A 26,932-nucleotide genomic window follows, 5' to 3' on the forward strand; every position below is an offset into this window, starting at 1 on the left:
TTTTTAATCATGTTCCTGAAGAATAAGTTATAAATCTGTGAATAACAGTCCATGCAATTAGCACTTCATTTATACAGAGGAGAAATGGAAGCTCCTATCACAATCAAGGCCAGAGTCCTGCTAAGAGTTGCTAAGTTTTTCATAAATGTGTGTAACACACATCCAGAGCTTGATAACGAAGGTAACAGAATTTTCACATCTCAACAGCTAAAAGGAGAAGTCCTCTCAAGTAGAGCAAGAGACTGTCACTCTTATTGATCACACACTCTTATGGGGAGGAAAAATAAGCATATTCCCCCAACATACAAATATTTATAGATTAAGAAGAACTAAAAAGCCTCTTGATCAAAGTCAAAGAGGAGAGTGAAAAAGTTGGCTTAAAGCTCAATATTCGGAAACTAAGATCATGGCATCTGGTCCCATCACTTCAAGGGAAATAGATGGGGAAACAGTGTCAGACTTAATTTTTTTGGGCTCCAAAATCACTGCAGATGGTGACTGCAGCCATGAAATTAAAAGACGCTTACTCCTTGGAAGGAAAGTTATGACCAACCTAGACAGCATATTATAAAGCAGAGACATTACTTTGCCAACAAAGGTCCGTCTAGTCAAGGCTATGATTTTTCCAGTGGTCATGTATGGATGTGAGAGTTGGACTGTGAAAAAGGTGAGTGCCGAAGAATTGATGCTTTTGAACTGTGGTGTTGGAGAAGACTCTTGAAAGTCCCTTGGACTGCAAGGAGATCCAACCAGTCCATTCTAAAGGAGATCAGTCCTGGGTGTTCATTGGAAGGACTGATGCTAAAGCTGAAACTCCAGTACTTTGGCCATCTCATGCGAAGAGCTGACTCATTGGAAAAGACTCTGATGCTGGGAGGGATTGGGGGGGCAGGAGGAAAAGGGGACGACAAAGGATGAGATGGCTGGATGGCATCACTGACTCGATGGACATGAGTTTGAGTAAACTCTGGGAGTTGGTGATGGACAGGGAGGCCTGGCGTGCTGCGATTCATGGGGTCACAAAGAGTCAGACACGACTGAGCAACTGAACTAACTGAATTGAACTTTACGTGTAACATGTACTACATGTAATAAAATACACAAGAATATAAAACGAAAAAGGAACTGTGGATAAAATATGGTAATAAAGTATATTAATAGCAAAATAATATTTATTGAGGGCACACAAGTGGGTGTGAATGACAGTAATATGATCCAATGTAATTTAACTTGATTAACAATTAGAATGCCATCATTTTAAATTCCATAATATGGCTGAAGAGCAAATACCGCACCTAGAAGGGCTGTTAGCCTGACGACTTTTTATTGCCTGCCGACAGTTTGGTTCCCCTCCAACTCACAACAAAAGCAGTCCCTAGACAAGGATTTTGTTTTTTAGGGAGAGAATCCCATGAGGCCGCATGAGAGTGGGGGGTGGAAGGCGAGAAACACTGAGATAATGAGGAGATGGCTCCTACAGGGGCCACCTGAGAAACACCTTGGTTCTTACCAAGGGGTGAGGAGAGGCGTTACCAACCTACCAAGCCCTGGCCCTCACTGGTAAGGACTGCCCCGCCTGGCCCACACGCCGCCCAGCAGGCTCTGTGTCCAGATGACACTTGCAGAAGTCGCTGGGTTTGGGGAACTGTAGGTTCCCCAAAGCTGGAGGAGCTGCAGGTACAAACAGCATATGCTACATCTGCTATGCCTGCATTATGAAAATGATCTTTTAAGCCCTTACAGAGCAGCTTTGTTAGGTAAGTGAACATACAGTTAATTTTAACTAAACAGGTTACATTTAAATGATCACACCCTTGAGAACACCCAAGTCCATTGTTCTTTCCACTTTTCCTACAGGATACCTCAAAAATACAAGTGACATAAGGCAATCTGATATATGGGTTGAATGAGTGATAGGGTCAATATCAAATATTGATATGACTCAATCCTTTCTTAGATTAGAATCTATGAATCAAGGTTCTAAATTTTTCTTGCTCCTTCACCACAGGCTACCTTGTGTGCCCCTGGAGATGCATGCACCCCTTTCTGGCCATTACTAGACCAAGGAATATAAAGCCTTGTCCAGCTCTCAGCTGGCAACATTTCAGTTCATTTCAGGGTATGTCTGACCTATTCTAAATGGGTAAGAAAACACAAGTAACGTGCAATTATACTATAGTTTTAGCATTTGCCTCTTACTTAACAAAGGTAGGAGGAGAAAGGGGTGACAGGACCAGATGGCTGGATGCCATCATGGATTCGATGGACACAAGTTTGAGCAAACTCCGGGAGATGGTGGACAGGGAGGCCTGGCGTGCTGCGGTCCATGGGGTCACAAACAGTTGAACATGACTGAGCGACTGAACAACAAACAACAAGTTACTTAACAAGAAAGATGAAAATTTCAACCTTCACAGAATTCTCTGAATGGGTATCTCATTTCCCCGTGATTTAACAATTATACAGAAACCCAACCACAATGCAGCTGTGTCCTGGGATTCGGTATAACAGATCAGAATGCTCTGACTTCCCGTAGTCTTGGATGTGAACAGCAGATTGGGTAGGCTCCTTGCTTTCATCCTCTTTACAGAAATAACAGCTCCAGAGAAACATTTTCCAAGTTCACAGCTTCTTAAAGGAGTTACATATGAAAAATCAGAAAGGCGTTTCAACTTTCCTAAACAAGTATTTAACTGAGTTCCAGAAATGTGACACAAAGTTAGAAAACTCCATTTTATTTGGACTGAAATGTGTATCTTATTTATTTAGTTTTAAAACAACTTAATATAGTTTAACTATTATTGTTATCACTCTGAATAATCTTCAACAACCCAGGAACAGAACAGTCTAAGGTTCCAGTTTAAGAACTCCATTCTGTGTAGAAACGTGGTTATGTTAGATTCCCTTAGAGTTTAAAATTTTAGAATCAAATCATTTTAGCCTATTAAACACTTTTTAAAACTTGCATAACATCTGACAAAAGACTGTTTTATGATACACGTCAACAAAACTCAACACCACTTTCTCCAATAGTAAAAAAGTGTTTTTTTACATTGTTACTTTTTAAATGACGTGAAAATAAAGAAAACTGGTTGCCGGCTTTGGAGTTGTTTTGCTTGGAGAAGAGTATTCTGTGCTTCACCACCCGCTGCCACGCCTTACAGAGATAGGGCCTATAGTCCACATCCACGTCACTCAGGCGATTACGGGCGCAGGAAGGCCCTTCCTCCGGGTTTGAGGCTTTCTGCATTATACTTTGTGTTGTTGCAAAGAGAACCAACCGATACTCGTTTACAAGCTTCTCCAAGAGCTGAGAACACTTCCTCAGAGTAGACTCCTGCAGGTTAACACTTTCTCCTCCATTGACGCGGTCTATCCAATAAAAAGCTGACAGGCTATCCAAAATCAACAGGCAGACAGAGGGATGCCTACAGAGCATCGTTTCCAGCGAGCACAGGGTGAGGAGTAACTGGGTGCTGCTACTGCAGTACACCAAAAACAACCGCCCAAGGCAGTGTTTGACCATCTCCTCAGAGCTCTGCGGCAGTCTATGCTCAAGGACTGTAACAAGCCGGAGCATATCAAAGTGGTAATCTGTATCAATAAACACAACTTCTACTTCCAGTCCACCTTCCGATTTTGGAAGTATACATCGTGCTGTCAAATGATAAAGCATTTCTGTTTTTCCTGTTCCTTCTGGACCATGAAATTCAAGAACATCACCTGTGTAAAATTTTAAAATGTCAGTCAACATGTAGCAGCACAATAATGACAGGATACAAAATGAAGTCTGCAAAAAATGTTTTTTATAAAGACATTTATGGAAAGTTTTCTCTTTTGAAAGAAAATCTAAACCCATTTGCCAAAAGGAATTTGTATATGCAAATACAAATAAAGACATTAAACATAAATCATTACATTTCACCTCTGAAAAAGGTGTTCGCTGTTAATCAGCACCAAGAAAATCTGACAAACAAAATGAGATGGTTGAAATGGGCCTATGGGCATCTCCTGGAGATGGGTCCTCATACATTCACAAGTGCTCTTACAGCACTGCGAATAAAGTGCCTTAGACCAAGCATTTTTTAAAAAGATACTGACTACTGGTACACAACATTTCTAGTCGTTAATTACCCAATATCTGGTTTCTCCTTTTTCTTTAAGTGTAAAACCCCACTTTGGGGGGGAAAGCAATGTGCACAGCTTAAAAGCGATTTTCCCAGTCTTCCTTGCAAAGAGAGGCCACCAGGTACCACAGTGTAGCCACAGGTGGACGTCTGCTGGGGTTTTCCAGTTGTGCTGTCCTGACATGGGCGCCACTTCTGCTCTGTTGCTCCCTTCTCGGAAGTGACAGCTATCTAGAAACAGCGAGGACGACAGGTATACATCGCAGAGGGAAGGCCCTAAGGAGGACAGAGCAGGAAGACTGGAGGTGCCCAGGACGTGGATGACAATACAGAACCCTGCACAGCAGCCATGCGCAGCCTGCCTCCACACCAACATGAAGAACGAAGTCATGAGGCTGGGCTTCTGTTATGTGCAGCTGAAACACTCCCTAACAAGGGCTTCCCAGAGTGGCTGGCATTCTGGGTGGAAGGGCTCTTGACTGTGCATTTTCACGCACACAGGCAGTAGGGCCCCCAGCCCTCAGGCCCTGAGTGCCAACTGCATCCGCAGGGGAAACACTCTGCACGTTTCCACACTGCCTTGAGTTGCTCTGTGCTGTATGAATACCGCTCGACACCATTTCGTTCAAATGACACCTGCATTGTGAGTTATTTTCCGAGCATTATAAGTCAGGGTCAGCTACTCTGAAGATGCAAATCTCTTTCTTGGCAGGTTCGAGTCACTCTCGTTTACTGAGGACAGCACAAATAAAACACCTGGGGAAACTGTCCTGCCGCCAGACTTTCAAAATCCACTCACAACAGGGGCTTTTCAATTCTTGTCTATTTGCCATTCGCTTTATGTCTGAATAGTATAAGTGGAAACACCACGTTAAAAAGGCAGTTTCTTAGGCTCTGAACCAACTACAAGGTCTGTCTGAGAGTCCAGTTACTTTATTTCCTGTTATTACTAACAAACCATTGTATGTTGGAACACTCACAAATAATCTGTAAGAAATCTAGCAATCTGCCACCATACCATATTTAAGTAGTACAAAACTTCAGCCAATTTTCACTATAATCTTATATACAATTTGCAATTCAAATTTTTAATTAAAAAGATTCTCCCCGCCCCCATTCCCAAGATTTCAGCCTCAGAGAGTAAAATTATCTTCACATTAACAATTGTTCATGGATGCTCTTATAGTGACTAAAATTATGTTCAGTTATGTTCAACCCAGAAGTTCAGGTTACTCCCTCCTACCATATAGCTAAGGAAGAACTAAGTGGAAATCCTCACCATGCCCCCAGATAAAACTCTTTTATCGCCCTATATTACAGAAAGAGAATAAACTACATCACTAGATGAAGGAACATTAACATTGAGCCAATATTAACGATAGGGAAGGAAAGCTGAAAACACAGATGAGCAAGGTTAATGGGAAAGTGGCTGTGAGGACGCAGTGGGCCACGAAGAGACGCAGTGGGGAGATAAACAAGCAGACCACACACATGCGCCTCTTTTTCCTAGGAACTTGGCCCACAAGGCTGAGGAGCAGCCATCAACACTTCCACAGGGCCTTCCAACTGAAAAAGGGAATCCTAATAATAACACTCAGAGGTAGGAAAAGCAAACTTTATCATCAATCATCATTACATTTACATGGTATGTCATCTCTGACGATTTACTTGGTAGATTTCCTGTTCACTACTTTAAGGTGAGGACTTGAATACTCTATCCCTAGTGCGAAGTACAGAATCTTTTGAATGCATTTCATCAGATTCTTTTCTTCTTAAGAATGTCTTGAAAGAAATCTAAAAAATGAAAATGTAAGTTCTCATTCCGTGCACAAAGTCAGTTTTGGAACACAGCATTTTGAAAGGGAGCAGGTGTGGCAGGGAGGCGCAGGTGGGGTGCGGCTTTGGTTAGCAGAGTGGGCAGGTGTGAAGGCCACTGACCGAGGCGTGGAATGAGGGGCCAACACCAGAGATAAGCCAGGACAGGAACCAATGGTCCAGGGCTAGTTCACCCCCGCCAGCTGCCCCTGGGCCCAAGTGTGCTGATGCTTCATTTCTATCAAGTCTTCGGCCTCCTTCACTTACTCAGAAGGTAAGGGGAAACCTAGCGTAGTGACTTAAAAGTTCTCAAAGACAGGCTTGGAAGTGCCGTGTAAAGAAAGAAAAAACCAAAACTGAGTAGAGATTTTTAATCCACATATCACATAAATATTCTAACAAGAATTTAGCTTTCAAAATGGTATGTTAAGATGTATCTCTAGGTGTCAAAAATAAATATATCCTACGGCCACTAGGATTCAAGATTCATGACAGTAATAAGAGGTTGAAGAGAGCAATTTAGGAATAAGCTACACAGAAACGGAGAACAGAAAACTCTTCAGGGGAGTGGGAGTGAACCTAAAACTAAGACAGAGGCCGAAACTCAAGTCTCAGGACACATCCACAGCTAGAGAAGCCAGCATGAAGGCAGTTAAGACACAAATTTAATAGAAACAGTACTAAATAATAGTAAATGCAGCAGAAAAGTTCTAAAAATTAAAAAATGGCAGGGGAGAGGTAAGGAACAGATCACTGAACTGTCGTGGAAATGTACAGTCTGCAAAAGCACCTTTAACTAAAACATTATTTTATGAACCAAACTTTAAAAACAGAGATACTCAGTCTGAAACAGCACCACAGGGAGCAGTCACTGTCTTTAGGTAAGAGCAGGATGGAAATCAGACTGGAGGAAGGGAGGCATACATGAGGAACCAGAAAAATAACAATGGTTTAGGCTCGTTTAATGGAGAAGGAAATGGCAACCCACTCCAGTGTTCTTGCCTGGAGAATCCCAGGAACGGCGGAGCCTGGTGGGCTGCCGTCTATGGGGTCGCACAGAGTCGGACACGACTGAAGCGACTTAGCAGCAGCAGCAGGCTCGTTTAAAGAGTAAAAATTCAACAGCAATTTCATGTGGCTGGAGAGTCAAATGAAGATAAGGTAAGAGAAATGTAACATATTCTGAAGCAACAGAGGAGGGACTCCGCAGGGAGCTAGAAACCCATGATATTGGTGAGACGGTAACTGTGAGACCTCTCCGGGTGTTTTCTGGAGTTCTCAGAACAGAGGGAAAATGAAAACTTTGCTAAGTATTTTCTTGGATAGAGAGGGGTGGTGCTCATAAACATTTTTTCAGTGTAATTCAAAAGAGTAAAGCTTTGAGAGCACTCTCCTACAAGATCTAACAAGGCTTTCTAAACCCATGCATTAATTGAGGAACAGCCAGTGTGGTGTGAATATGGATTCTTCAGAGCCCTGGTTCAGCATGAATGAAACTGAGGCAAAGTTTAAGGCTGTCTAATTGCCAATAAAGGTCCGTCTAGTCGAGGCTATGGTTTTTCCAGTGGTCATGTATGGATGTGAGAGTTGGACTGTGAAGAAGGCTGAGTGGTGAAGAATCGATGCTTTTGAACTGTGGTGCTGGAGAAGACTCTTCAGAGTCCCTTGGACTGCAAGGAGATCCAGCCAGTCCATTCTGAAGGAGATCAGCCCTGGGATTTCTTTGGAAGGAATGATGCTAAAGCTGAAACTCCAGTATTTTGGCCACCTCATGCGAAGAGTTGACTCATTGGAAAAGACTCTGATGCTGGGAGGGATTGGGGGCAGGAGGAGAAGGGGTCAACAGAGGATGACATGGCTGGATGGCATCACTGACTCGATGGATGTGAGTCTGGGTGAACTGCGGGAGTTGGTGATGGACAGGGAGGCCTGGCGTGCTGCGATTCACGGGGTCGCAAAGAGTCGGACACGACTGAGCGACTGAACTGAACTGAAGAGACTATCAGGTAGGTAGAAGCACTCTTCCCCTTTTACAGATTAGTAGCAAAGTGGGGGGGGGAAAGGGCATTTCTAACAACTGGGTGAGTAAAATCTGCCAACTTGGAAATTAAAGATGAATACGATCATTAACTTCTTGAACTAGATTCTCTACAAATATGTTTGTTTAATGATGAACTAAATTTCATTGATTTTTATAAACATTTACTACCTAATCATAAGATCAAAAATAATATTCAAACATAATGTTCTATAGAGAGACATGGTCCTTTTAACTGCATCTGAAACACTATCTCATAAGTTTCTGTGAGCTGTTAAGAGAAATCTTGCCCCAGTCGTCAAAGTATTGAGTATGACAACTGGTAGTTAAAGGAAAAACCCAAACCAAAAAAAAAAAAAAATTACCTCTACAGTTTGACAGTTGACAAGTTAAACTAAATCAGAAAATCTGGATGGTTTGGCCTTGATAGTTACTATCACAAATAGAATGCTGTAAGGGGTTTGGGTAACAGATTGTCAGAGTGAGTTTAAGAATCTAAAGAGCCTTCAAAATAAGGAAAAGAGAGAAAAGCCAAAAAATACATCTTCTAGGTACCAACTTACTTCTTTGGTGGCTCAGTCAGTAAAGAATCTACCTGTAATGCAGGAGACCTGGGTTTGATTTCTGGGTTGGGAAGATCCCCTGGAGGAGGGCATGGCAACCCACTTCAGTATTCTTGCCTGGAGAATCCCATGGGCAGAGGAGCCTGACGGGCTACAGTCCACGGGGTCTCAAAGGGTCAGACACGACTGAGCAATCATGTAAGAAATATGCTGAATTTGCAGAGCAATCACTATAGTGCTGAAGAGATAATGAGTTTGCATATGGTACTGAATAACTCCTATCCAAAAAAAGCATTAAAAACGTTTCACAACAGTACTGGAGATGCTTGTAACCCCTCAATCTCTTACTGCTTCAAAATGAACTTCCCTATAATACTCTGTTAAAGTGCTGTTGTTGATAAATAACCCTTATAATCCTAGTTTTATGTCTGCTGTTGCTCTAAAGAATATTCACCTAACCAGATATTTTTTTCCATCTAACTAGTTTTATAGCTCTAAGATCTATCATAATTTTAAGTAAACTTTTTTGTTAGTGACTGAACATAATGGTTTTTTTTAAAGTTTCTATAAACATAACATTCAAATGTTTAAGCTATGCTTCAAATCCATGTTTTAATGTCAGTTCCATAAGGTTCAATGTAATAATATCCTTTCTGATAGAATAAAAAGATAGTTGAATCTTTTGTCTAATATGTTTGACCAAAATTTGTCATTTATTATTGACAGTTTAGAATTTTTTTGACTAACACATATGCTCTATAGGAAATACTAAAAGGAGTCCTTCAGGATGCATGAAAGGACAGCAGTAGACAGTAACTTAATTCCAAATGAGCAAATAAAGAACACAGGTAAATATAACTATATAGGTAAATATAAGAGTTATGTGTGTTTTATATTTGTAATTATTTTTTCATGTGATTTAAGAAACAACTGCATTAAGTAATTTTAATTATTTTAACTAAGCAAAAATTTAAGTGTGAAGGGCATATACTGTATAATACATAATTTATAACAGCAAGAGGAAGGGGACAGGAATGGAGCTATATGATAGCAAAGATTTTTTACAAAAAATATAGAAATTAAGACGGTATGTAGCCCAAACTAGACTGTTATAAATTAAGACATTGATTGTAATCCTGAGGGTGATCATGAGGTAACTAACTCAAAAAAAGGTAAAAATAATGACAAGGAATTAAAATGATACACTAGAAAATATCTATTTAACACAAAGTGAAAGTGTTAGTTGCTCAGTTCAGTTCAGTCGCTCAGTCGTGTCCGACTCTTTGCGACCCCGTGAATCGCAGCACGCCAGGCCTCCCTGTCCATCACCAACTCCCGCAGTTCACTCAGACTCACATCCATCGAGTCAGTGATGCCATCCAGCCATGTCATCCTCTGTTGACCCCTTCTCCTCCTGCCCCCAATCCCTCCCAGCATCAGAGTCTTTTCCAATGTGTCAACTCTTCACATGAAGTGGCCAAAGTACTGGAGTTTCAGCTTAAGCATCATTCCCTCCAAAGAAATCCCAGGGCTGATCTCCTTCAGAATGGACTGGTTGGATCTCCTTGCAGTCCAAGGGACTCTCAAGAGTCTTCTCCAACACCACAGTTCAAAAGCATCAATTCTTCGGCACTCAGCTTTCTTCACAGTCCAACTCTCACATCCATACATGACCACTGGAAAAACCATAGCCTTGACTAGACGGACCTTTGTTGGCAAAGTAATGTCTCTGCTTTTTAATATGCTATCTAGGTTGGTCATAACTTTTCTTCCAAGGAGTAAGCGTCTTTTAATTTCATGGCTGCAGTCACCATCTGCAGTGATTTTGGAGCCCAAAAAAATAAAGTCTGACACTGTTTCCCCATCTATTTCCCATGAAGTGATGGGACCGGATGCCATGATCTTCGTTTTCTGAATGCTGAGCTTTAAGCCAACTTTTTCACTCTCCACTTTCACTTTCATCAAGAGGCTTTTTTAGTTCCTCTTCACTTCCTGCTCAGTCAGGTCCAACTATTTTTTCTTTACTTTTTGTGTCCAACTCTTTGAGAACCCCATGGATGGCAGCCCACCAGGCTCCTCTGTCCATGGAATTCTCCAGGCAAGAATACTGGAGTGGGTTGCCAGGCCCTTCAAGTGATCTTCCTGCCTTGGGGATCGAACCCAGGTCTCCTGAACTTCAGGCAGATTCTTTACCATGTGAGCCACCACTGAAGCCCATTTAACACAAAAGAAGACGGTAAAGGATGAATAGAGGAACAAAAGAGATGTAAGACACATATAAAACAGATAGCAGAATGGCAGCCATAAACCCCATCTCAACTAATAATAACAAATGGATTAAACAGTCCAAACAAAAGGCAGAGACTGACAAAAGGGAATAAAAAAACATGATCCAACTACAGGTTGTCTACAGCGGGCATACTTTATATCCCAAGTCACAAGGTTGATAGTAAAACGACAGAAGAAGAAATACTATGCAAACGTAACCAAGAGAGACCACAAGTGGCTAGCCTGTCATCAGACAAAATATATGTTAAGACAAAAAACTGTTATTAGAGACAAAGGACCTCTTTTTCACTGTGGTAAAAGACATAACATAAAATTTACCATCTTCATCATGCAGTTCAGTAGTGTTAAGTACATTCACACACCTGTGAAGCAGATCTCCAGAACTTTATCACTTCACAAAACTGAAAATCTGTACCCATTAAACGACAATTCTCTCTTTCCTCCCCAGCCCCTGGAAACCACCATTCCACTTTCTGTTTCTATGATCTGACTATTTTAGATACCCCATATAATACAGGGGATTCAGGAAGTATTTTTCTTTTTCTGACTGGCTTATTTCACTAAGCATGTCCTCAAGATTCATCCATGTTGTAGCATGTTTCAGAATTTCTTTCCTTTTGAAGGTTGAATAATATTCCATTCTATGTACAGACCACCTTTTTTTGTATCCATTCATCTGTTGATGAGCACTTGGGTTGCTTTCATCTTTGAGCAATTACTGTGAATAGTGCTGCTATGAACACAGGTATGCAAATAAATACCTATTCAATACCCTGCTTTTGATTCTTTTCGACTGTATACCCAGAAGTACAATGGTAGTTCTATATTTTACTTTTTGAGGAACCTTCAATCTGCTTTCCATAATGGCTGCACCATTATTATCCCATTTTTATGATCCCAACATTTTATGATCCCAATCAATAGTGCACAATGGTACTAATCTGCTCCCCGCCTCACCAACACTTGTGAGTTTGTTATGACAGTAGCCATCTTAAAGGGTGTGAGATGACAAAGAGAAACATTTTATAATGATTAATAAGTCAACTCATTGATAAGCTATAATAATGATAATAAACATACATGTGCCCAACACTACATGAAACCCACAAAAACTGACAGACAGGGAGAAGCAGACAATTCACCAATAGTTGGAGACTAAAAGACTAAAATATCCAACTTTCAACAACAGACAGAACAACAAGACAGAAGATCAGCAAGGAAAAAAATACCTGAACAACACTAAAAGCCAACTAGAACTAAGAGACATCAATAAAACACCTGGCCCAGCTACAGCAGAATGCACAGTCTTCTCAAGCACACGTAGGACATTCTCCAGGATGGACCATATGTTTGGCCAGAAAACACATCTCAATAAATTTAAACAGACTGAAATCACAGAAGTATGTTCTCTGATCAGAAAATAATGAAAACAGAAACCAGTTACAATAATACCAAAAGCCCTAAATCTTTTTGACCTTGGATTAGGCAATGGCTTCTTAGCTTTGATACTAAAGACAAGAGCAAGAAAAACTGGATAAATTGATGGACTTCATCAAAATTAGTAACTTTGTGCCTCGATGGAGAAAACAAACTATAAAACAGGAGAAAATATCTGCAGATCACATATTTAATAAAGGCTTGTAGCTAAAATATATAAAGGACTCTTACACCTCAATAATAAAAAGACAGCCCAATTTTATAAATAGGCAAAAGATCTGATATTTCCCCAAATTACACACACAAACTGCCAAAAAGCACATGCAAAGATGCTTAACACCATTAGCCATTAGGGAAATGTAAATCAAAACCACAATGAGGTATCACTTCATTCTCACTGGGAAGGCTATAATCAAAAAGACAGACAATAGCTGTGTGCAGGACCTGGGTAGACTGGAACCAGGACACACTTCACTGATGCTGACAGGTGAAACGTGGGTTTCCCAACAGGCACTTTAAACAGCCTGGAAATTTTGCCAAAGGTTAAACACAGAGCTACCATACAACCCAGCAGCTCCTCTCATAGGTACTACCCAAGAAAACGGAAAATATTTCTCCAGAGAAAAACTTGTACCCAGGACGATCATGGCAGCATTATTCTTAATAACAAAAAAGTAGAAACAACCCAAATGGCCATCAACTGATGAATGGATTCAACAGAACATTAGTCAATAAAAAGGAACAGACTACTTGATGCATGCTACAGTATAATAAATCTTGAAAATATGAAGCAAAGTAGACATCAGTGACAAAAGACCATATACTGGATGGTTCCAACGACATGAAATGTCCAGAAAAGGCACATCACTGAGGCAGAAAGTAGATTAATAGGTGCCTAGAGCTAAGGGATACGAGAGGAATTGAGTGACTACCAGCAGGCATGGGTTTCTTTTGGGGGTGAAGAAAATGTTCTAGAATTGACTGTGCCAATAGACGCATAAGTGCAAACTGTACACTTGAGTGAATTTTATCTCTTTAAAGCTATTACAGTGGAAAAGAAAAACACACACACACACATCTAAGCACACCACCTTCTTTTTTAAGTTTTCCCTAGTGGAGAAGTGTTAGCAGAATAAGCGGCTATCATTTTCCCTACTGTAAAAATATTCACAGAACTACCAAGTACCTAAGAACTTTCCTGTTATCCTCAAACTTGTACGGACACAAAAAATAAGTAACAAACTCCCACAGTTACTGTGCTGGGATAAGAGAGGTTTTTACACTGAAGACTTACTGAAGGTAAGCCAGGCTCTATTTCAGCTGGCAGACAACGAAGGTTAAAAAGCGTGCCGCCATCATCTCTGTCCCGGTTTTTAATTTCACGTTTAATCTATGTAGGCTCTTGCTAGAAGTATGAGTATGTACATGAATGTGTGTGTGTGGGTGTGTTAGTTGCTCAGTCGTATCCAACTCTTTGCAACCCCGTGGTCTGTAGCTCACCAGGCTCCTCTGTCTATGGAATTCTCCCAGACAAGAATACTGCAGTGGATTGCCTTTCCCTTCTCCAGGGGATCTTACCAACCCAGGGGTCGAACCTGGGTCTCCCACATTGCAGGCAGATTCTTTACCATCTGAGCCACCAGGGAAACCCATATATGGATATATGCAGGGGAAAAACTTGTCTTATAAAACTTCATTTATGACACTGTATTTTGGCTTGAGACTGTGTTTTACCATGCACAGGTGACTCTTCATCAGCAAACAGATGTGGTTCTATCTCTTTCAAGGAACTTCTACCTTCCAGTCGGGCAAGGAGCTTGCAAAAGGCAGGAAAAAAAGAGAGAGAAGGAAAATTTATTATCTAAAAATTTAAAATCCAACATACACACACACACAACACATCAAAATTTATACAATTTACCAAAAGTCTGTAAGAAACTTTTCACCAGCATTTTGAGGATTTGGAGGAAATTATGAAATAGAAAATATAATTTAGAAGAAAAGTTGTGTTCATTTACCCAGAATATACTTTATTTTTTATGTACCAAGTACTCTTGGTATAAAATGAGTCTCTGCCTTCAAAGAAGCCGATAGCATAGTTTGGGACACAGAATCAAACTAATTGCAAAGTATTTACCTTCCTTACTTGCTATAATTATCTTTCTCACTATGCCTACCACACTTGTCACACAGGTATCAGCTTTCGTCTGTCCATTATAGTGCCAGCTCCTTATCTGGTGGAGGGGATGGGAAGGGAAGGGACAATGGAGAAAAACTCTCCCTGAGAAGCTCCAAATACTTGAATCTGTGAATAGGGCACATAGGCAGGCATACCTGGCAGATGCAACATCAGCCAAGATGAAAAGGTTATAAACAGCTGTGTGTAGGTAAACTGTAAGGAGATCTGAAATGCCAGAGCTTTCGGCACAAAACAGGCAGGACATAACGAAGTCCTAAAGAACAGAAGTCAGATCACAAAAGATCTTGGATGTCACCTTTATGAGTTTGCTCTCTGGTCTGTAGATTAGAGCAAGGGGTTTTCAGAAGCAATGAATAGACTTCCCTGGTTGTCCAGTGGTTAAGAATCCGCCTCCCAATGTAGGAGACATGGGTTCAATCCCAGGTCCGGGAAGATCCCACATGCCATGGAGCAACTAAGCACAGTTACTGAGCCTGCTTGCCTTAAAGCCTGTGCTCCGTAACGAGAAAAGCCTAAGCATTGCAGTGAAGAGCAGCCCCACTCATCACAACCGGAGAAAGTCCGTGCACTGCAACAAAGACCCAGTACAGCCAAAAGTAAATCATAAGTTTAAAAAAAAAAAAAGCAGCAATTTACAACAGTTAAGAGTAGACAGCTGGGACTTCAGAACCTGACCCACTAGATCTCTGGGCTTGAGGTTTCTCATAGGTAAAGGGAAGAAAAAACCAGTATTTCCTTCACAAGACTGCTAAGGATTCAAAGTGTTCCAAGAGAAATTGATGCCTAGAGTGGTGGGGTGAGGGATTGGAGGCAGCTCAACCTCAGTTATTGGTGGGCTGACTATGTCCACATGACAAAGCCCCATAAAGACTCTGGACACCAAAGCTCAGGTGAGCTTCCTCGGCCAGCACACTGTCCTCGCTGCCGCTGGGGAAAGCTAGCACACTGCCCACACCCCACCAGGACAGGACAACCGGAAGCTCCTGTTGGGAATGCTGGATTTCGTCCCACTGTACCTCTTCCCTGGGCTGATTTCAATGTTTCCTTCTGCTGCAGCAAAATATAAGTGTGACTAAGCTTTCAGTGTATTCTGTAAGTCCTTCCAGCAAAATCACTAAACCTGAAGGTAGCCTTGGGAACCGCCAAACATGCAATTAATGTCTGAATGAGTGAGGGGGTGAGGACCTGGAACTCTGCAGACGGAGTCTTGGGGACTTCCCCCAACTTCACACACAAAGAAAGCACTTCTGCTGCAAACTCAAACGCAGTGGGTTTTCTCTAGGAAAAGCACTTGTGTGATTATATGAGATGGATACTTTTTCACAAAACACTTTTATTTGAAGAATGACTGACAAATTATGATTACACAAACATGGGTAGATGTCAGACATCTTATTGAAAATGAAGGAAGTGAGCCTATCATTTTAAGGAAAAGTAACTGTCAGTATTTGTTGCCAATGATAAAATATGAATTTTGGAAAACTTTTATCTACTACTGTGAGCTTGACAGCATCCCAATACTTAAGGTAGTGGTAAAATCACTGGTGATTTTAACAAATGTGATTTTGGGGGGCTAATTATTTAACAAATGTGTAAATACTTGGAAGATCTACATAACTCAGTGAACCACCATTTCCAAATGACCAATCACTGGGTAAAATTCACTCCCAGTTTAAAGTTATAAGTCAATGGACTGTAACATATGAAAAGTTTACTGAAATAATTTCATATTCTACAACGCAGTAACTTCACTACTTGTCAAGTTTTGGTATACTGTCAAGGAAGAATATCCACAATTGTCCAAAAATACTTCTTCCTTTTCCAGCTCTGTAAGAGCTGAGATGATCTTCACAAACTTTAACCAGAACACATAGTAATAGATTAGATACAGAAGGAGAGATGAGAACCCAGTTAACTTCACTCCTCACTACATTTTTTGTTTAGGAAAACATAGCTATTTTTCATAATAATACTTACACAAATAGGCAATATTAACAACATATAAAAGTCATCTGATGGGATGAAGTATCTTCCAAACCCAAGTAGAAAATACCCTAAAAATTTGGCATAAACCTGACCATTACATAAATTTAAGTGAATGATGTCCAGATTTGAGGAGTTGAAAGAAGCAAGGTGTAATCAAACTAGAGCTTCAGAAGTGCAAAAAGTAAGTTAAGCCAAGGTACAAGGAATCCAACTAAATTCTGCTTGACGGGACAGTTTAATTCCTTTAGGGAAGATGACCACATCAGGCAAACAGAGTTTGGTGATGGCAGCTATTAAGATAATTAAACTATTTCTCTTGATTCTCTAAGCACCCTTTCTGAGCCCAAATTTCCTAATTGGGAAAGAATACACAGAGGACACAATCTTCATCTATTTGGCACATGCACTCAAATTGTAAATGAACAGTTTTTGCATTTGGTTTGTAAATCAGTTATCTGCCAGGTTTTATCATCGTAACAATACCTATCTAAAAACAACTACTATTTGTACTTGCTGTGGTATCAGTGGTACATAACTTCTATACATTATCTCTTTTAATTGTTACATTAACTCTATTTGTTATCATTCTGCTTCTCAGATGAGAAAATGAGTTAGGATTTCACTGAGACCTCTGCCTCCCAAAGCCTGGAGCTCTCCCCTGCGCTACAAAGCCTCGAAGTCTGCATCACTGGACACAGGGACAACGGGTTTGGACTTCCTCAGCGGAAGGTCAAACCAACCTAAGGTCCTGTCTAAACACTTACTTGGGCTCTCTCACCATCTCTCATAACACACCCTAACATCACAAGGATCCCCAAATATTTTCTTTCAACAGCAGAAAGAAAGGGGGTAATACTTAATTATACAAATATTCATTAGTAAATATTCCAGTTGAATATTTCCAGTAAATAGTCCAGTGAATAACTTGCTGGGCATACATAGATACAACAGACACAGTTTCTATCCTCAAAAAATTGAATGGGGCAGAGTCAAAAGGTTAAAGAATTCAACGTATTGTAGGTGCTGTAACAGAAATGACATGGGGCTCTGTGAAGGCACTGAAAAGGGAGAGTGGATTCTAATCTGTGTGAGAGGCTACTTTAATTTTGAAAGAGACATTCATTAATCAAGAAATGTCCTTTCCCTATACTCTCAAATGCTCTAAGGCCCAGACTATTGAATGAATGAAAACTCTATACATTCTTGAGGGCCACCTCCTTCCAGAAAGCTATTCCTATACTTCAGAACACATTACCAGTCTCCCTCATCTGGACGTAAGAGCTTAAAGGAGAGGGCTCTATCTTGGCTCACCACCAATTCCAAAATGCTTTACATCTGGCACAACCTTAGTAGCTGCTTGTTAAGATGAAGGTAAACAGGGCACAGGTAGGTAGAACTGGGCAAAGGCTGGAGTAAAAGGATCCTTAAACTATACAAATTTTTCTATGTTTGGACAACCTATGCAAAGTTCTACAAAAGCCCATGAGTATTCTTCAGTTCAGTTCAGTTCAGTCGCTCAGTCGTGTCCGACTCTTTGCGACCCCATGAATCGCAGCATGCCAGGCCTCCCTGTCCATCACCAGCTCCCGGAGTTCACCCAGACTCACAGTTATCGCTAAAGTTATTAATAGTCATTAACAAGAGTCTGTTTTATTGAACATATACCTTCAAGGTATATGTTTATTATATATGCTTATTAAGTAGAATATGTATCATAAAGATGCTTTAAAGCATCATTTTATTTTTATGGAGAAGCTTACACTAGAGCAGGAAGGGGAGCTTAAAGATCAAATTACCAGAAATGAATGATATTAAGGCAAACATGCATATGTAATTGTCATTTGGGTAAAGGCTCATTTCCCCTGACCTTTTGTGATGAAATCTGTTTGCAGATGGACCCAGCAGCAAGGTTTCAAACCAGTTAAGTGTGAAAGTCCATCTACACTCTAAACCAAATATTCACCCCCCTGCCCTATAACAGGCTTGGACTTTCATCTACAAACTGAATACAATTCTTAGTTTTCCTACATATACAATATATAGAGGAAATTCACTCCAGGCAAATATGTGTAACTATAACACAGAGAGGGTTTCCCAGGTGGCTCAGCAAAGAATCCATCAGTCAATGCAGGGCATGCAGGTTCGATCCCTGGGTCAGGAAGATCCCCTGAAGAAGAAATGGCAACCCACTCCAGTATTCTTGCCTGGGAAATCCCATGGATTGGTGGGCTATAGTCCACGTGACTGCAAAGAGTCAGACAGACACGACTTAGTGACTCAACAACACATAAAGAGATGAGCTGGAACGTGTAGGAAGGCAAGGAAACAGCATCTATGTTAACATGTATGTGATCAATGCAAAATTTGGCCCTTATCATGGAGTCCCTTAAATCAGAGGACTAATTCTTTTCATTTATGAAATCAGGCTCTTCTGCTACTTAGAAAATTCAACTGCCCTTCAGGGCAGAGTACTAGGCCTGGTTCTTCAATAAAGCTTTTGTCTAAATTACATGGAAAAGACAGCTGTTACTCAGACACTAAATAGTACAATTCCATTGTTTCTAGTATATTCCCTGAGAGCTGCTGCCTTTCACTAATATGTTTTAAAAAGCAATCATCCTATAAGAAAAATTTATTAAAAGTCAGGCGAAAATTACTATACATACCTAAGCAGCATTAATTTCTAGCAAAATAAAGACTAAATTTTAATTTATGACATTTCACAAATTAGTAATTTCATTAAATACACAGTTAAGATTTCACTAGGAAGTCATTATCAGACTGTGCTTCAAAATTTCACTTAGAAAAATCAACTATACACAAGACCTCAGAAAGAGACAACAAAGCATAGACTCAAAACTGCAGAAGCTTAACACTGGAGGAACTCCCTCCCCTGGCCTCCTGCCCCGTTGTGAGACTCCGCTGGAGAAACATGTGAGGTGCATTCTCCTATCCTCTTGTTCTCTCTTCCCCAGGGAAGGAGGGATTTTCCTAATGGATTATTTTAGACACGCACTGATCAGCATGTGCCGGGGTCCTGACAGCTTGTCTGCACGAAGTGCACCTTCTGCCTTTCTAGTCTAAGACGGGTGCTTAGAAATGAGCATTTGGCAACATAAAGTTTGACGGTAACCTTGAGAAAAGCACTTAGTGGAAGATGGAGACAGAAGCCAGATGTTGTTTAGTAGCTAAGTCGTGTCCAGCTTTTGCGACCCCATGGACTGCAGCCCACCAGGCACCTCTGTCCATGGGATTTCCCAGGCAAGAATACTGGAATGGGTTGCCATTTCCTACTCCAGGGATCTTTCTAACCCAGGGACCGAACCTGCATCGCACAGGTATTCTTTACTGAGTTACTAGGGAACACCTACTGAGCGCCTTCAGTGAGCTAAATACTGTTCAAAACGCTGAGACTTGAAGAAATAAACTCAGCAGAGAACATCTGCAATCATGATTCTTAAATGGCGGGGGTGGGAGGTGGGAAGACAACACATGTACAATGTAACATGTCAGATGTAAGTGTTCAGAGGGAGAAAAAGGTTAAATGGAATAAAATTACTAGTAGGAAGGGCACCTCCCTGGTGGCTCAGTGGTTAGGAATCTGCTTGCCAATGCAGGGGACATGGGTTCAACCCTCGGCCTAAGAAGATCCCACATGCTGTGGGACAACTGAGCCTGTGCTCTAGGGCCGGTGAGCCGCAACCACTGAGGCCTGCACACTCTAGGGCCCACGTTCGGCAACAGGAGAAACCGCCGCAGTGACTGACAGACAGCAGCCCCCACTCGCCCCAACCAGAGAAAGCCTGCACAATACCACGAAGTCCCATTGTAGCCATAAACAAAAATAAATCTTAAAAAACAACAGTAGGAAGGACCTCCTCGTACAAGTTGGCTTGTGAACACAAACGACCCAAGTGTGGAAGTGAGCCGTGTCACTTTCTGAGGGAGAAGTATCTAGGCCGACTCAACAGGAACTGCAAAGGCTCTGAGGCTGAGGCAGGTCTGGTACATTCAAGGAAGAGCAAGAACAGTGTGCCTGAAGAAGAGTCAGGGAGAGTGGGAGAGAAGATCACAAAGGCAGGAGAGGAGAGCTGAGGTTATGGGTGGGGCGGAAGGACAAATCACACAGTTTGCAAATCATATAAGAAACAGGATTCCAGGTTCTACTATGAATGATACAGGAACCTCTGGAAAGCTCTGGGCAGTAGAGTCTGCTTATGTTTTGAGTAGAGCATCGTGGACACTACGTGGAATATACATTAGAGGAAGTGTGAACAGGGTGAAGCAGAGACCAGTTAGGAGGTTAGTGCAGTCAAGCAGGTGATGGTTACTAGGAAGAGGAATGGCTGCAGGAAAGGTAGTGAAATGTAGTCAAATCCATGATAACACATTGAAGGTACAGAAGACAGAATGCACGAACGAATGTGGGCTGATATGAGAGGAAAAAGTGGATTCAAGAATGACTTCAAGGTTTTTGGCTTGAGCAAAAGGTAGAAAAAAATTAGTTCACCATTTAACAAGATAGGGAAGGCAGAGGAGGGAGCAGGCTGGGGCTGGGTGTACATGTGTGGTGGTACACCAAGGGTTCAATTTGGGGCAAGGCTTCTCCTATTTTCTTTGGATCCAGGAGTCAATCACGATGAACATGTTAAGTGTGGGAGGCCTATTAGACATCCATGTGGGTATCAAGAAGGTACTAGAACATGTGTGGCTGGAATTCAGGCATAAGGTTGGGTTTGATAACAGGTATTTTGTTGAGACAAAGTGAATTAGCTAGGAAAGCACAGGTGGGATTGGGAGTCCACTTGAAGTTGATGGTTATAAATTTAAAAATGAAGTCAGTCAGCCTGGTCGTGATTTTCCCTAGCAATATCCAGCTGAGTGGGTAGACAGTAAACAGTAGGAAGTAGGAAGTAGACAGCTGGGTTTAACCATGGTCAGGAAAGCAGTTCAGTTGTGTCTGACTCTTTGTGACCCCATGGACTGCAGCATGCCAGGCTTCCCTGTCCTTCACCAACTCCTGCAGCTTGCTCAAACTCATGTCCATTCAGTCAGTGATACCATCCAGCCATCTCATCCTCTGTCGTCCCCTTCTCCTCCTGCCCCCAATCCCTCCCAGCATCAGGGTCTTTTCCAATGAGTCAACTCTTCGCATGAGTGGCCAAAGTGTTGGAGTTTCAGCTTCAGCATCAGTCCTTCCAATGAACACCCAGGACTGATCTCCTTTAGGATGGACTGGTTGGATCTCCTTGCAGTCCAGGGGACTCTCAAGAGTCCTTCTTCAACTCTTCAAGCCACAGTTCAAAAGCATCAATTCTTCAGTGCTCAGCTTTCTTTATAGTCCAACTTTCACATCCATACATGACTGTCAGAAAAACCATAGCCTTGACTAGATGGACCTTTGTTAGCAAAGTAATGTCTCTGCTTTTGTAGGTTAGGATGTAAAAAGACAAGAAGTTGAAAGTACTCACAATGGAGTAATGGTAATAATGGAGCACTGATTCGGTTCTGGATAAGAAGGGACGAAAAGAGAGAAGGGGATAGATGTTGTTCTATCACTGCAAGACCAATTATTATTATTTAAGAAACACTACTTGTCTTATGTAATATTTGCCTCTTGTGGCTCCACATGGGTCCACAACCCAGGCTTCAAGGCCCACCGAAGTGGCCCTCCTATGCGTTACAGCATGGGGGGCGTGGAGGGGTGTTGTTTGGCACACCGGTCCTCTTGTGCCTCTTTGACTGCCAGCAACAGCCAGCTATGGGCCCGACGCTCCAGTGCCATCTATTTTCAGGGCCAGTTGATTTGGCAGGTGAGTTGAACCTTTTCTAAGAAAAGAAAACCAGGGGATTTCCAGGTGGACCAATGGTTACAATTCGGTACTGTCACTGCCAAGGGCACAGGTCAATCCCTGGTTATAGAACTAAGATTCCGTGTGCAGCATGGTACAGCCAAAAAATAAAGAAAACCAGGTACTACTATTAATAAATATTTATCAAGTGTTCACTGTGCAGGGAATACTGTGCTTAGTGGAAGGATATGCAGAAGTATAAGGACTCACCTTCTAGAAGTACAGCTGAAAGGGAACTGAGAAATCATCTATTCCCTCACTTTACAGCTAGAAGACAAGGCTTAATACGTGTGCTCGGCAGTGTCCCACTCTTTGTGGCCCATGGACTGCAGCCCGCCAGGCTCCTCTGTCCATGGAATTTTCCAGGCAAGAATACTGGAGTGAGTTGCCATTTCCTCCTCCAGGGGATCTTCCTGGCCTGGGGATCGAACCCCCATTCTTAGGTCTCCTGAGATGGAAGGCAGATTCTTTATCACTGGCACCACCTGGGCAGCCCCAAGGTTTAACAACTTATACAAAATCTCTCAGCTTGCTGCCAGCAGAGCCAAGACTAGAATCATGATCCAGCACTCTCCATCTCAGCCTCCAAAACAATGACACTGGGAAATTTCTGGCAGGGAATTCCCTAGTGGTCTAGTGGTTCGTGTTCTTCACTTTCACTGTGGTGGCCTGGGTTCGATACCTGGTTGGAAAACCGTCCCACATGCTGAGCAGAGCAGCCAAAATACCAAAAAAAAAAAAGAGAATTTCTGGGAAACCTCACAAAAATCCACCTTGTATGCATGCTAATTGCTTCAATCATGTTCAACTTTTTGCGACCCTATGGACTGTAGCCCTACAGACTCCTCTGTCCATGGGATTCTCCATGCAAGGATACTGGAGTGGGTTGCCATTTCCTCCTCCAGGGGATCTTCCCCACCCAGGGAGCAACCCTCATTGGCAGGTAGGTTCTTTACCACTAGCACCACCCTTGGGACATGATAATTGGGGTGGAGAGGTTTCCAACTTTTCACTTCGTACTACTGGAATGTTCTGCCATAAGCATGTAATACTTTAATAATAAATACAATAGAAACTATCATAATAAAATTAAAGAGAAGAAAGAGTATGTTGTGCATGTCAACCAAAACTGGACAGCAAATTTTTTTATCCCCTGGTTACTTTTACACTTAACGAATACTGGCATTTTTGAGAAAACTCAAAGTATGTCACTACTTAACAACTACGTGCAAATGCAGCCACTTGGTGGGTGATACCAAAATATCACCAAAATCTTTTCTAATATTCAGAGGATATAAAAGTAAAAATACCACTGCTACTGTTTAAAAGTAAGGTAAAGAACAAATTATCTACTGTAAATTGCATTCCAAGGTGTGTCTTCTTTAAATCAAGGGCTCACTACGTAAGTTTTCCACTTGCTCTCTCGCCTACCAGAGAGTGCATCCCTGGAATCTGCTTAAAAAAAAAAAATCCTCTTTGCAACTTTTGTCTTTTTTTTTAAGACCCTGTATGAAATGTCTTTTGCCTCCTAGTCACAAGACGTGGGGGAAAGTTAGCTATTTTATAATGTGGCTATTCTTGTGAATTAAAAAGTAGCTTATTTCAGTTTCTTGGGATAGTCTGTGACCTCAGATATCTTCCTCAACACAAGGACTCCAAGAAGAAGTTTGTGTAGTAGACTAATGTACTAAGAAAAGAAACAAAATCCAAATAAATTCAGCAACGGCCACAGGGTGCCCACCACTTAAAAAAGAGGCTTGTTTAGTTGGTTTTGTTGACAAAAAGGAAAAAGAATAAGGAAGCATCCTCCCCACCCCCGCCCACTCTGTACTCCAAAGTAATTCTAGCAAGGCAATCTTGCTGAGGATCGCCAGACGGCTGGGGCAGGCAGACGATATGATGAATTTTTTGTTCAGTGATTTGACTGTACTGGGTTCTCAGTTTTTAGATGCTAGCCTTGTTCTGACTGCCAAAGTCATCTGAGTTTAACCTAGGATTCAAATTATCATTTCAATCAGTGAGCTTGTAACTGTGGCAGTTCTTATGGGGAACCGCGCCTCCACTCTAAAGGAGCAAGGGTTGGCAAACAACGGCCAGCAGACCAAACCTTGATGTTTAAAAAACAAAAGGTTGGGACTTCCTTGGTTGCTTACTGATAAAAAAAAAAATCTGCCTGTCAATGCAGGAGACTTGGGTTCCAGCCCTGGTCCAGCAAGACCCCACAGGCCGTGGAGCAACCAAGCCTGTGCGCCACAACTACCACGCCTGTGCTCTAGAGCCTGCGGACAACTACAAGGCCCACTTGCCACAGCTGTCTAAGCCTGCTGTGCGGTACAGGCCGCGCTCCAACACGAGAAGCCTCAGCACCACAACCAGAGAGCAGCCCCCACTTGCCACAACTACGGAAAGCTGGTACAGCAATGAAGACCTGGCACCAAAAATAAGGTTCCCCAAAAGAACAAAAGGTTTATTGGAACAGAGCCACGCTCATTTGTTTACACGTCTCTGGCTGCCTTCACATTAAACAGCAGAGTTGAGTAGTCCTGACAGACGGAATGGCCCGCAAAACCTAAATACAGACTATCTGGACCTCCGAAGAAAGCTTGCTCATCAGTTTAGGGCAGTGCTACCCGTCCTCCCTCCTCCGTATAAAAGATCCTCCGTAACCTGCACTGCCTACTTCTCAGGGCTGACTTTCCAACAATGTGTCCGCACTAGCTTTGTTTGGCTTCAACTACAAAGAGCTACTTGCACTTCCCCTAAATCAGGGAGCATAAACGTGAGAGTCGCTGGGTTGTGTCTGACTCTTTGCGACCCCATGGGCTATACAGTACATGGAATTCTCTAGAGCACAATACTGGAGTGGGTAGCCTTTCCCTTCTCCAGGGGATCTTCCCAACCCAGGGATCGAACCCAGATCTCCCGCATTGCGGGCAGATTCTTTACCCGCTGAGCCACCAGGGAAGCCCAAGAAGACTGGAGTGGGTAGCCTATCCTTTCTCCAGGGGATCTTCCCGACCCAGGAATCGAACCTGGGGTCTCCTGCAATGCAGGCGGGTTCTTTACCAACTGAGGTATCAGGGATGCCCAAAGGCAGAACCCACATACTTCCAACTCCCTGCCCCATGTCACCCCTTCCTTGCCAAGTCACCTTCAAAAGGTCCCTGAAACTTCCGCTGTCGCCTCCCCCTCCCAGTTAAGTCTTCCAGGTTGCCCAAGGTCCTGTAATTGGCGGTCAGCCTCCGTTCTCAGTTCTGCAATAGCGGAAGCTGTTTCCTGCTTCTAACTCTAGTTCTTTCACCCGCGGCTAACACATACGAAGTGCTTGATCCTTGCTGGTTCAATTCCTGAATAAATCCTTGCAGGCCTCACACTCACTGCTTGTGTGGCCCTGGATACTTGGGCTGGATATATATTGTAATAGCGAGGGCAGGATGCCATAAGCAAAGACGTACAGAACAGAAGGCGAAGGTGGCGCCACCTACTCAAACACCCCTGTTCTAGAAAAATCTATGAACGCTCAGCCGGGCGACACCCTGCTTTTCTTAGCCTCTCCTGCAAACCGTGTTTGACTGCCGTGCACGGGTTTGGCCCATAACGTTAAAGACTAGACAGCTCCCATTTTACACGCAGTCGTGTACGCAGTGAGCCCTCTGAGGGCCCCAAGTCTCCGGGGGGCGCAAATTTGGGGGACGGGGCACCAGGGTCGCCGGGGTCCGGGCCCCGCGCGCCTCCTCCTCCTGAGGCCCCGGGCCTCCCGCGCCCGCTGGCCTCCCGCGCCGACCCGCGGCCCTGTTCTCGTCTCCCTGGCTTTCACCCCGGCGCCTCTCACCTCCGTCCCAGATTCAGCCCTATGGAAGTCACTACACATCTCCCCGGAGGCTCGGCGCACCAGCCACTCAATCTTCCCGCCTACAGCGCCATTTACCGCCCGGCGTCTTCCCCTCAGCCAGTCAAAGACGCTGACCCTTTGACCCCGGCGTGACATGCGCACTGCACCCAGCCTACGGTGGGGAGCCGGCAGGCATGCGCAGTAGGGCGTTCTAGCATGCCGGTTCACTGACGTCAGACCCCCGTCTCCTAGGAGACTAGGAGACAGCTTGCTGCTGCTGCTGCTGCTGCTGCTGCTAAGTCACTTCAGTCGTGTCCGACTCTGTGCGACCCCATACACGGCAGCCCACCAGGCTCCCCCGTCCCTGGGATTCTCCAGGCAAGAACACTGGCGTGGGTTGCCATTTCCTTCTCCAATGCACGAAATTGAAAAGTGAAAGTGAAGTCGCTCAGTCGTGTCTGACCCTCAGCGACCCCATGGACTGCAGCCTACCAGGCTCCTCCGTCCATGGGATTTTCCAGGCAGGAGTACTGGAGTGGGGTGCCATTAGAGGGTTATTTTCCTCTCTCGTAAACTTCAATATGCTTTTGTTAAGTAAAACTAGCAGCGTGTGCGTGTGGTTCATGGTTGATTCTGAAAAAAAGTACATTAAATTTAAACGAATTTTTAAAAATGTACCAAGCCGACAGATTTATTGAGTTCATTTTGGAGGCAGAAGAATTCTATTAATAAGTTGCTATCAAGTGTCTATCCGTTAAGATGAATATTAGATGAGATGATAGAAAAATGGATG

The 26,932-nt window shown here is 42.7% G+C and overlaps 1 protein-coding gene across 1 annotated transcript; it reads right to left on the reverse strand.

The window, feature by feature from the left end:
• XRCC2 (X-ray repair cross complementing 2) lies at nucleotides 1-26,281 on the reverse strand. The gene is made up of 3 exons (XM_005907430.3): nucleotides 26,140-26,281; nucleotides 14,004-14,085; nucleotides 1-3,723 (listed from the first exon to the last, which is right to left on the reverse strand). Exons 1-3 carry the CDS (start codon nucleotides 26,176-26,178, stop codon nucleotides 3,002-3,004), a joined length of 843 nt encoding a protein of 280 aa, XP_005907492.2. The 5' UTR covers nucleotides 26,179-26,281; the 3' UTR covers nucleotides 1-3,001.
• Nucleotides 26,282-26,932: the final 651 nt, after the last annotated feature.

The sequence above is a fragment of the Bos mutus genome, chromosome 4 (assembly GCF_027580195.1).
Source record: "Bos mutus isolate GX-2022 chromosome 4, NWIPB_WYAK_1.1, whole genome shotgun sequence".
Lineage (NCBI taxonomy): Eukaryota > Metazoa > Chordata > Mammalia > Artiodactyla > Bovidae > Bos > Bos mutus.